Source organism: Pristiophorus japonicus, chromosome 5 (genome assembly GCF_044704955.1).
Source record: "Pristiophorus japonicus isolate sPriJap1 chromosome 5, sPriJap1.hap1, whole genome shotgun sequence".
Classification (NCBI taxonomy): Eukaryota; Metazoa; Chordata; class Chondrichthyes; family Pristiophoridae; genus Pristiophorus; species Pristiophorus japonicus.
In genome coordinates, this window is record NC_091981.1 from 40,058,487 (window position 1) to 40,071,150 (window position 12,664).

The 12,664-nt window shown below is 43.0% G+C and overlaps 1 protein-coding gene across 2 annotated transcripts in view; it reads right to left on the reverse strand.

Moving 5' to 3' along the window:
• Positions 1 to 3,167, reverse strand: part of pik3r4 (phosphoinositide-3-kinase, regulatory subunit 4) — a 110,152-nt gene extending 106,985 nt beyond the window's left edge. For both annotated transcript variants that reach the window (XM_070880550.1, XM_070880549.1), the window contains exon 1: positions 1,855 to 3,167. In XM_070880550.1, the coding sequence (XP_070736651.1) occupies positions 1,855 to 2,584 (730 nt within the window). In that variant the 5' untranslated portion in view covers positions 2,585 to 3,167. The remainder of the gene's footprint in view (positions 1 to 1,854) is intronic.
• Between the last annotated feature and the right edge of the window lie 9,497 nt (positions 3,168 to 12,664).

A 12,664-nucleotide genomic window follows, 5' to 3' on the forward strand; every position in this document is an offset into this window, starting at 1 on the left:
TGCGCATTTAAAACCCGTAGATTGCAGTTATTTTTTAAATGCTCTTCTTCGCCTCACTCTGCAAACCCTTTGGCCTACCCTCTGCTAAAAATTCCATTTCAAACCAGTTAGTCCCCCGAGCCACAGTCAGCTGAACTGTAAAATAGGATACAGAGCAAAAAAGACACTTGGTGACCGGCATCGCCAGAAACACAGAATGGGAGAGCAACAAAACAGGATCTGCAGAGCTCGGGGCAATTCAGCACAAGTGTCAGGAACTGCTCCACAAAGTTACTCAGTTGCACCTACTGCACGGCAACGTGTGTAGGGACAAGAATGAGTGACAGGCACAACATAAATTGGGAGAAAGGGACAGAGTACATTTAGGTGGGAAAGCAAGCTGTGAGGAGGACGCAAATAATCTGCAATGGGATATAGATAGGCTAAGTGAGTGGGCAAAAGTTTGGCAGATGGAGTATAATGTGGGAAAATGTGAGGTTATCCACTTTGGTAGGAAAAATAAAAAAGCAAATTATTTAAATGGGGAGAGATTACAAAATGCTGAGGTAGAGGGATCTGTGGGTCCTTGTAAATGAAACACAAAAGTTAGCATGCAGGTACAGCAAGTGATTAGGAAGGCAAATGGAATGTTGGCCTTTACTGCAAGAGGGATGGAGTATAAAAGTCCTGCTACAACTGAGACCACACCTGGAGTACAGTTTTTGTCTCCTTATTTAAGGAGGGATATATTTGCATTCGAGGCAGTTCAGAGAAGGTTCACGAGGTTGATTCCTGAGATGAAGGAGCTATCTTATGAAGAAAGGTTGAGCAGGTTGGACCTATACTCATTAGAGTTTAGAAGAACGAGAGGTGATCTTATTGAAAGGTGTAAGATTCTGAGGGGGCTTGACAAGGTAGATTTAGAAAGGATGTTTCCCTGCGTGGGAGAATCTAGAACTGGGGGGCATATTTTCAGAATAAGGGGTTGCCCATTTAAAATAGAAATGAGGAGGAATTTCTTCTCTCAGAGAGCTGTGGAGGCTGGATCATTGAATATATTTGAGGTAGAGATAAGGGAGTGAAGGGTTATGGGGAGCAGGCAAGGAAGTGGAGTTGAGGCCAAGATCAGATCAGCCATGATCTTATTGAATGGCAGAGCAGACTCGAGGAGCCAAATGGCCTACTCCTGCTCCTATTATGTCTTATGTTTATACTACATTCACTGGTTCCCCTTTATCTACCCTGCTAGTTACATCCTCAAAAAATTCTAATAAATGTCAAACATGATTTCCCTTTCATAAAACCATGTTGACTCTGCCTACTCATGTTATGATTTTCTAAGTGTCCTGATACCACATCCTTAACATTAACTTCCTCCTATTTCTGGCTTCTCTTCCCCTGGCATTTTTTCAGACAATGCCTGTTCATTTGCTTCTTCTCACTATTTTCAAAGCTCCCAAACACGCCACTTCATGAGATCGCAAGTACTTCTTCCTATTTAGTCATGGCATGGTCTCCTCAACATAGTTTGGGTAACCAATTTAACGAACATTTCCATTCTGTCCACAAGTATGATCCTGAACTCTCATTTGTTTTCTTTTCATCTTAGATTATACAGTACACAGCACAAACTGTGTAAGCCGGCAATGGTACGAGGACGTATTTGACTGTTGGGAGCTTTACCCTGTGCCTGGCCAAATAGTGTTTGCTTCAGGGCCAGCTCTCACCTTAGTGATCAGAGTCTATAGTTACAATATAATGTATTCCCACATTGTGCTCCTGAAACAGCCTTCACAATACATGGATCATTACAACTGTGAGTTTCAACAAAAATCATTTACTTCAAAGCAAACTGGCTCTATTCAGTTTGTGTACCTGCAGAGAAGATATCCATGGCCGGTTTTAGTTCTCCCCTCGTCCTCTGGTTGTTGTGAGTCAGATCCACCAGTGGGGTCGTTGGATCTCTCGCCGCTTCCAGCTCCGTGCTAAACATTGTCCCGTCCACAAAGCGCTCGGGGGCGATGTAGCAGGTCCTCCTCCTGGAGGTGTCGAAGAAGTAATTGAAGTCGGCCGGATTGTCTTCGGGCAGGTAGGTGGGCTTGAAGCTGGCAAAGTCGGTGAGCAGCACCCAGTTCCAGCTGGTGACCATGACGTTTTCCGTCTTGATGTCCCCGTGGCGTACGCCGACCCGGTGAGCCTGCTCCACCGCGTTGAGGAGCTGGAAGGCGATCCACTTCTTCTCGATGTTGTTGAGGAAAGGCCGGGTGCTGATTCGGTCGTACAGGTTGTCCCGGGCGTACTGCCGGAAGAGCATGGCGGCTTTCTCGGTGAAGCTCGCCCTCTGGAAGGGGACACAGTTGTGCGCCCCGTGCAGCTTGTGCCGCAGCTCCTCCAGCTCCTGCTTGTAGGCGGTGAGCGGCAGCGACGGGTCCTGCACGGCGAACACCTTGACCACCACCAGCCCCTCGCGGTGCTTGGCCCGGGCCACCTTGAAGAAGCGGGTGCTGCCCAGGCTCTTGTCGTACTCGAATTCGTGGATGTCCGAGAAGTAACTGTCAACAGACAGGATCTGAGAGGGAGCGATGCCGGCCAGCTGGTTACCCATAGCGACAGGGGCACCGAGCGCGCGCGACACAGGGGAGGGGGAGAGAGAGAGAGAGAGAGAGAGCGCGCGAGACTGGAACTGAGTGCGAGTCAGGAATTGAACGGTTTCAACGGTCAGTAACGGACACCCGCCCCACTCATCCCAACCACAGCCGCCCTCAAACCTCCGGCAGAATAAATACAGTTCGTCAATAAGCCAAAAGACAAGACGTTGCTCCCGGCTGCTTCTCGGTACTATTGTGGATCACTCCTGGCAGACGAGATGGACTTTCTCGGAACTGTTTAAATCCGTGTCTTTCCTTCCTCCCCCTTCCCTCGAAAAGTCACATTTTTGACGATTGTCGCTCCAGAGGTTGTGAATGTCACGTTAGGTTTAAAAAAAAAAGTGAACTTCACCAAAATAAAACAAACGCCTCGGGTTTGCGGTAACCAGCCACGTTTAGATCTGTCGAGGTGAAGGTAACGACCTGGAATTTCGGGAAGACCAAATCTAACTCCGGACGAGATGACTGGAGCCCCTTCCTGCGTTGAACCCGGAGGAAGATGGCGGCGGTAACGGCAGCGAAATTCAACGTAAGAACTGTTTAAAAAGACTAGTAGGAACCGACCGCACTGTCACGGCGCGAGGGGTTGATAATATGGGACGGACGGTTGGAAGCCGAGTTGGCGCGTGCGCACGAATCGGATTGCAACGTGAGGTGCGCGTGCGCTATTGGTGTAAGTGGAATTGTACAGTAAACACTGAAGTTTACGTGAGCTTGATAATTGTATATAAAATAAAGGTTACCTGTTATAATTGGATGTGGGAGTAGATATTTTAACAAGTATTGACTGATTCAGCTACGCCAAAAATGAAATGGACGCAGAGATGGTTGAACGGCAAAAAACAAAGGGTAGGGGGCAAAGGAAGCTTTTCAGATTATAAAGCTTCCCATAAAGTATTTGAGAATCTCAATCTATGTGTATTCATGACATTAATTTAGATCTATGTGTATTTATTAACTTTCATTAACAGTGAGGTTTCAGACTAAAGTACTGTAACGATGGTAATGCATTGAGGAACCTCATCAAAATTAATAAATAAGATCTAATCACTAGATGTCGCTCAAATCTCGTTGTGCGATGCTTTATATATGTCTTCTCAGAACATGAACAGTTCAACATGACTGGTAGATTTTACCTCCAAATTAATTTAGGGATCTGAAGTTTTTTTTCTTCCTTTTGGTTTTAATTGCATCTCATGATGCAATTACAGGTTGTCTATAGTTTCAAAATAATGGGAAAGGAGGGGCTAAGGATCTGTTCCAGGATAGAAAGGAAGAACTTGCATTGATCTGGCACCGTTCATTCCCTCAGGATGTCCCAATTTGCAGCCAATTACATATTTTTGGTGTAGTCATTGTTGTAATGCAAGAAAACATGGCAACTAATTTGTGCACAGCAAGATTACACAAACAATATTGAGATAATTGACAAGATAATTTTTTTTGTGATGATGATTGAGGGATACATGTTTGCCAGGAAAATGCTGCTCTTTGAATGGTGCCATAGGATCTTTTATGCCCATCTGAGCGAACATAGGAACATGAGTAGGCCATTCAGCCCCTCGAGCCTGTTCCACCATTTAATTAGATCTTAACTCCATCCACCCGCCTTGGTTCTGTAATCATCAATATCCTTGCCTGTCAAAAATATCAATCTCCGTTTTGACATTTTCAATTGACTTAGCCTAACAGCTTTTTGGGGGTAGTGTTGCAGATTTCCACAACGCTTTCCGTGAAGAATTGCTTTCTGACATCACCTCTGAGTGGCCTAGCTCTAATTTTAAGATTGTGGCTCCTTGTTTTGGACTCCTTCAACAGAGGAAATAGTTTTTAGTGATTTTTGTACTTGGATCCCTAAATCTCTGCTCATCCATAGTTCTTAGCTTCTCGTTATTTCGAAAAATACTCTGATCTATCTTTCTTTAGTCTCATTTTCCGACAGTTTTGCCCATTCACTTAATCTACCAATGTCCCCTTGCAATCTTCTACTTCCATCTACACTATTTCCTGTGCCACCTAACTTAGTGTTGTCAGTAAACTTAGATATGCGGCTCTTTAATCTTTCACCCAAGTCATTTTATAAATATAGTGAGAAGCTATGGCCCCAGTACAGATCCCTGAGAGACACCACTAGTCACATCCTGCTAATTTGAGAGCAGACGGGCCTCGGTGTAATGTCTCATCTGAAAGACAGCATCTCCGACAGCACTCCCTCAGTACGGTACTAAGAGAGTGCTGTTTACTATACTGTAAACCTCAATTATGTGCTCAAGTCTCTAGATTGGGACTTGAATCCACGACCTTCTGACTCAGGAGAGAATTTTACCATTGAGCCAAGGCTGACACCTATGTTGAGCTATCTTATTCCAGCCAATTTGATCAATACAGGTTGTTGGCATGATGCTGGAACAAGTACTCTGACATAAAACAAAATCAGATCTATGGAGAATAATGCAGTCTGCAAGCAGTAGTATTATATTCTATAGATTAAAGTTTAGAACTCAAATAAACCCAGTGAAGGAGTGGGTGAGGAGGGGAAGGAAGAGCGAGAGAGAGAGAGAGAGAGTTCCAGATATATCTGAGTTTTCATGGCAACTCAGACATGTAGTATTTAACGATGACTGGCTAACTGGCTGGAAAACAAAAATAAAAGGTACATGTGGTCTGGAGTTAATTGATGAATATCACATAAGTAAAGTGCAGGATATAATGTCCACTTTCATAACTAGAGTTTTGACTGCTACTCATCAGTTTACTGGCCTCCTACACATAATTTCCTTCAGTCTAAGTTCTCTTACAACAGTTTAGTGATGATAGAGACAGAATCTTGAGAAGTGGGTGGGCAGTAGAGACTTATTCTGAAAACTCAATTCTGGGACTAGTAAAGTTGAACATTAATAAATGGTCAAGACAGCTGAATAGTTAGAAAAACAAGTATTCTAATTGGAATATTATGGCTAATATTTGCATAGAGTTACACAGAAATTATAGCACAGAAACAAGCCATTCGGTACAACTGATCTATGCCTGTGTTTATGCTTCACATGAGCCTCATCCTGCCTTACTTCATCTCGCCTTATCAACATGCCCTTCTATTCCTTTCTCCTTCTGGTACTTATCTAGCTTACTCTTAAATGCTATTCACCTCAACTACTCCAGGTGGTATCAAGTTCCAAATTCTAACCACTCTCTGGGTAAAGAAGTTTCTCCTGAATTCCTTATTGGATTTATTGGTTACTATCTTATATTTATGATCCCTAGTTTTGGATTCCTCCACAAGCAGAAGCATTTTCTTTGTCGACCCGATCAAACCCCTTCATAATTTTAAAGACTGCTATTAATGCTTAGTCTAGGACACTGAGTTGGGACATTAACCTTCATAGAGGGCATTTCTCCAGACATCTGTCTTGCTCCTTGTAGTTACTAGTGTTACTTCAAATCCACTTGCTGAAGATAAATCAGTTCCCTTGCTTCTGATAGCAACAACTGCATCTTACAAATAATTTGCTTTGAGAGCCCATATTTCTTTTTATTTAAAACAAAACTCTTCAATTGAGATATTGGTCCAGAAATCCCGGCCTTCCCGGGTCCATACGGAGTTTCTACGGACCCGGGAAGGCATTGGAAAAGCCGGTTTTCAGCGCACAACGCGCTGCGCTGAAAACCGTTTTTTCTGATCTGTCAAGTTTCTGGCTTGATAGATCTCGCGCGTATAGGGAACAAGGACATTTGCACGGGCAAGATTCTAGGATTTATGCATATCTTGCCCAGCAAATGTCCTCAAAACTCTTGCGCCTGATAAAAACTTAAGGAGTTCCCATTATTATGAATGAGAATATACTATACCTGATTGGCTCCCCAGAGCCTTGTGACTACAACTCCAGGCTTGCACACGCCCCAATGTGAACGCGCTTCGTTGCGCAAGAGGAGGAGGCCTCGACGCCGGGATCTCTGGCGAGCATTCGACCAAAAGGTAGGTGTGCATCTTCTGTCCTATTTTTAGTCGAGCGCCCGTGGGAAGAAGAAACGAGGATTTCTGGGCCATGAAGATCTGGGCTCTCTAAGCTTGGCTTATATGTTATTGTGATTTCTACCATCATTGTCCTTACATTTACGTCCAGCAGAGAAAGCCACATATGACAGTTCCTATAACCTATTCATAGAAAAATTAATCAAATTGCAGAGTTTTATCCCCAACACAGGTAAAAATCCAGGAATCCTGTGTAATAAAAATGGAATTTGACGTACTCAGTCATTGTAACTCAATGGTCCTGCTAATTATCTTTATGGCTATTTTCAGAAATATATGGGTGACTCAAGATTTGTGAAAGAAAGTAATGTTTATCATCAGCCTCTTGCTCATCATTAAATGAACTCTTCCACACTGTATGTGGAACAGACTTATAATGAAGGCAACTGATTTAGGGTTAATTAATTTAAAAGGGAGTTGAATAAAAATCTGTTGAGAAAGGAGATTGAGCGTTATAGAGGTATTAGCAATACTGCTTGTTTTTTTTCAGTGGAGGTAGGAAAAGGAACTGAGAGCCATATATCCATGCTTGCTGATGACACAAGGGTTGATGGCATAGTAAGTAATATAGATGGGAGCATGCAATTACAAAGAGGCATTGATAGATTAAGTGAGTGGGCAAAACTATGGCAGATGGTTTTCAACGCAGGTAAGTGTGAGGTCATCCATTTTGGACCAAAAAAGGATAGATCTGACTTTTTTTAAATGGAGAAACAGTGGAAGGCCAAAGAGATTTAGAGGTCTAGGTACACAGATCACTAAAATATAGTAGTCAGGTACAAAAAATAATCAAAACGAATAATGGAATATTAGCCTTTATAACTAGAGGCCTACAGTGTAAAGGGGAGAAGTTTTGCAACATCTATATAAATCCCTGGTTAGATCACATCTGGAGTATTGTGTACAGTTCTGGGCACAGCACCATAGAAAGACTATATTGGCCTTGGAATGAGTGCAGCACAGATTCACCAGAATGTTACCAGAGCTCCAAGGGTTAGATTATGAGGAGAAATTACATAAACTCGGCTTGTATCCCTGGAATATAGCAGATTAAGGGGTGATGATTGAGATTTTTAAGATTTTGAAAGGAATTGATAGGGTAGATAGAGAGAAACGTCTTCTGCTGGTGGGGAAATCTAGAACAAGGAGATATAACCTTAAAATCAGAGCTAGGCCATTCAGGAGGGAACTTAGGAAACACAGTGAGAAAATCAGTAAGAAACCTTTGGCCAAATTAAGTTAATTTCAGGATTAAGTCATGGCAGGAAAGCCCAGACGTATCATGCTCCTCCTGTGCTATGTAGGAAATTAGGGACACTTCCAGTGTCCCTGACTACTATGTGTGCGGGAAGCGTATCCAGCTGCAGCTCCTGACAGACCGCATTGTGGCATTGGAGCTGCGCATGGATTCACTGTGGAGCATCCGCGATGCAGAGGATGTCGTGAATAGCACGTTTAGTGAGTTGGTCACACCGCAGGTAAAGGTTACAAAGGCAGATAGGGGATGGGTGACCATCAGGCAGAGCAGGAGTAGGAAGGTAGTGCAGGAGTCTCCCGTGGTCATCTCCCTCCAAAACAGATATACCACTTTGGATACTATTGGGGGAGATGGCACTTCAGGGGAAGGCAGCAGCAGCCAAGTTCATGGCACCATGGGTGGCTCTGCTGCACAGGAGGGCAGCAAAAAGAGTGGGAGAGTTATTGTGGTAGGGGATTCTACTGTAAGGGGAATAGATAGTTGTTTCTGCGGCCACAATCGAGACTCCAGGATGGTATGTTGCCTCCCTGGTGCAAGGGTCAAGGATGTCTCGGAGCTGCAGGGCATTCTGGAGGGGGAGGGTGAACAGCCAGTTGTTGTGCATATAGGTACCAACGATATAGGTAAAAAAATGGGACGAGGTCCTACAAGCTGAATTTAGGGAGCTAGGAGTTAAATTTAAAAAGCAGAACCTCAAAGGTAGTAATCTCAGGATTGCTACCAGTGCACATGCTAGTCAGAGTAGGAATGGCAGGATAGTTAAGATGAATACGTGGCTTGAGGAATGGTGCAAGAGGGAGGGATTCAAATTCCTGGGACATTGGAACCGGTTCTGGGGGAGGTGGGACCAGTACAAACCGGACAGCCTGCACCTGAGCGGGACCGGAACCGATGTCCTACGGGGAGTGTATGCTAGTGCTGTTGGGGAGAGTTTAAACTAATATGGCAGGGGGATGGGAATCTCTGCAGGGAGGCAGAGGGAAGTAAAATGGGGGCAGAAGCAAAAGGTAGAAAGGAAATAAGGAAAAGTGGAGGGCAGAGAAATCAAAGGTAAAAATCAAAAAGGGCCACATTACAACATAATTCTAAAAGTTAAAAAAAACAAGTCTGAAGGCTCTGTGTCTCAATGTGAGGAGCATTCGTAATAAGGTGGATGAACTAACTGCGCAGATAGCTGTTAACGGATATGATGTAATTGGGATTACGGAGACATGGCTCCAGGATGACCAAGGCTGGGAACTCAACATTCAGGAAGGATAGACAGGGGTATTCAACATTCAGGAAGGATAGACAGAAAGGAAAAAGGAGGTGGGGTAGCGTTGCTGGTTAATGAGGAGATTAACGCAATAGTAAGGAAGGACATTGGCTTGGATGATGTGAAATCTGTATGGGTAGAGCTGCGGAACACCAAAGGGCAGAAAACGCTAGTGGGAGTTGTGTACAGACCATCAAACAGTAATATTGAGGTTGGGGATGACATCAAACAGGAAATTAGGGATGCGTGCAATAAAGGTAAAGGTCATGGGTGACTTTAATCTGCATCTAGATTGGGCTAACCAAACTGGTAGCAATACGATGGAGGAGGATTTCCTGGAGTGTATAAGGGATAGTTTTCCAGACCAATATGTCGAGGAACCAACTAAAGAGCTGGCCATCCTAGACTGGGTGTTGTGTAATGAGAGAGGATTAATTAGCAATCTTGTTGTGCGAGGACCCTTGGGGAAGAGTGACCATAATATGTAGAATTCTTCATTTAAGATAGAGAGTGGCACAATTAATTCAGAGACTAGGGTCCTGAACTTAAAGAAAGGTAACTTCGATGGTATGAGACGTGAATTAGCTAGGATAGACTGGCGAATGATACTTAAAGGGTTGACGGTGGATAGGCAATGGCAGACATTTAAAAATCACATGGATGAACTTCAACAATTGTACATCCCTGTCTGGCGTAAAAATAAAATGGAGAAGATGGCTCAACCATGGCTAACAAGGGAAATTAGGGATAGTGTTAAATCCAAGGAAGAGGGGTATAAATTGGCCAGAAAAAGCAGCAAACCTAAGGACTGGGAGAAATTTAGAATTCAGCAGAGGAGGACAAAGGGTTTAATTAGGAGGGGGAAAATAGAGTATGAGAGTAAGCTTGCAGGGAACATAAAAACTGACTGCAAAAGCTTCTGTGAAGAGAAGTGAAGAGAAAAAGATTAGTGAAGACAAATATAGGTCCCTTGCAATCAGAATCATGTGAATTTATAATGGGGAACAAAGAAATGGCAGACCAATTGAACAAATACTTTGGTTCTGTCTTCACGAAGGAAGACACAAATAACCTTCCGGAAATACTAGGGGACCGAGGGTCTAGCGAGAAGGAGGAACTGAAGGAAATCCTTATTAGTCGGGAAATTGTGTTAGGGAAATTGATGGGATTGAAGGCCGATAAATCCCCAGGGCCTGAAAGTCTGCATCTCAGAGTACTTAAGGAAGTAGCCTTAGAAATAGTGGATGCATTTTCCAACATTCTATAGACTCTGGATCAGTTCCTATGGATTGGCGGGTAGCTAATGTAACCCTACTTTTTAAAAAAGGAGGGAGAGAGAAAACAGGGAATTAACGACTGGTTAACCTGACATCGGTAGTAGGGAAAATGTTGGAATGAATTATTAAAGATGTAATAACAGGGTATTTGGAAAGCAGTGACAGGATTGGTCCAAGTCAGCACAGATTTATGAAATGAAAATCATGTTTGACAAATCTTCTAGAATTTTTTGAGGATGTAACGAGTAGAGTGTACAAGGGAGAACCAGTGGATGTGGTGTATTTGGACTTTCAAAAGGCTTTTGACAAGGTCCCACACAAGAGATTAGTGTGCGCAATTAAAGCACATGGTATTGGGGGTAATGTATTGATGTGGATAGAGAACTGGTTGGCAGACAGGAAGCAAAGAGTAGGAATAAACGGGTCCTTTTCAGAATGTCAGGTAGTGACTAGTGGAGTACCGCAAGGTTCAGTGCTGGGACCCCAGCTATTTACAATATGCATTAATGATTTAGACGAAGGAATTGAATGTAATATCTCCAAGTTTGCTGTTGACACTAAGCTGGGTGGCAGTGTGAGTTGTGAGGAGGATGCTAAGAGGCTGCAGGGTGACTTGGACAGCTTAGGTGAGTGGGCAAATGCATGGCAGTATAATGTAGATAAATGTGAGGTTATCCACTTTGGTGGCAAAAACAGGAAGGCAGAATATTATCTGAATGGTGACAGATTAGGAAAAGGGGGAGGTGCAAGGAGACCTGGGTGTCATGGTTCATCGGTCAATTGAAAGTTGGCATGCAGGTACAGCAGGCGGTGAAGAAAGCAAATGGCACGTTGGCCTTCATAGCGAGAGGATTTGAGTATAGGAGCAGGGAGGTCTTACTGCAGTTGTACAGGGCCTTGGTGAGGCCTCACCTTGAATATTGTGTACAGTTTTGGTCTCCTAATCTGAGGAAGGACATTCTTGCTATTGAGGGAGTGCAGCGAAGGTTCACCAGACTGATTCCGGGGATGGCAGGACTGACCTATGAAGAAAGACTGGATCAACTAGGCTTATATTCACTGGAATTTAGAAGAATGAGAGGGGATCTCATAGAAACATATAAAATTCTGACAGGTTTGTACTTGTTAGATGCAGGAAGAATGTTCCCGATGTTGGGGAAGTCCAGAACTAGGGGTCACAGTCTAAGGATAAGGGGTAAGCCATTTAGGACTGAGATGAGGAGAAACGTTTTCACTCAGAGAATTGTGAACCTGTGGAATTCTCTACCACAGAAAGTTGTTGAGGCCAGTTTGTTAAATATATTCAAAAGGGAGTTAGATGAAGTCCTTACTACTCGGGGGATCAAGGGGTATGGCGTGAAAGCAGGAAGTGGGTACTGAAGTTTCATGTTCAGCCATGAACTCATTGAATGGCGGTGCAGGCTAGAAGGGCTGAATGGCCTGCTCCTGCACCTATTTTCTATGTTTCTATGTTTCTATGTTCACACTGGACTGCTATCTCAGATTTGAGGTCATGTTTAGGCCTGTAGGAAGTGAGGTTGCTATGAAAGCTAACTTTTTGCTTGAGCTTGAGTAAAAGTATTGAGAGGTCCAAATACAGGTAGTAACAATTATTATCTACAATTTACAGCACATTCTTTATAATCTCTCTGCCTATGATGCATTTATGTTGTATTTATTTTAAAAAGACAAATGTAAGATACTGATATTAATTAAAATATTTCCAAAATTTCAACTTGGACAGCGTGTTACACATTTTGTTTTCTTATCAACTTCCCAAATTGCTTTTCGAAGTGATTTATGTTTCAAGCATGACTTCATCAGCAACACAACTTTTATTTGTAAATTGAATTTTCTTCAGTCGTTTAAAAATCGCAAACAAGTATGACAACTTTTGTCGAGAAGGGTCTGTGGTTATGCTAAAAGTTAGCCCCACTAGAGGGCTGTCAAACACTATACCCCATATTATAGGGATGTATCCCTAATCTCAGTAGTTTTAGATTTTCATTGTTGGTATTTCTAAATATACAGTCAACATTTTTGACAATCCATTGCTCAAAAAGAAACACACACAAATTGTAAACACTGGAAATCTGAAACAAAAAAACAAAAATAAATGCTAGAAACACTCAATAGATTAAACTGCATCTGTGGAAAGAATAAACAGGTTGTCATTTCTTGTGTAACCCTTTCTCAGAATTGGAAAAGAAAAAATGA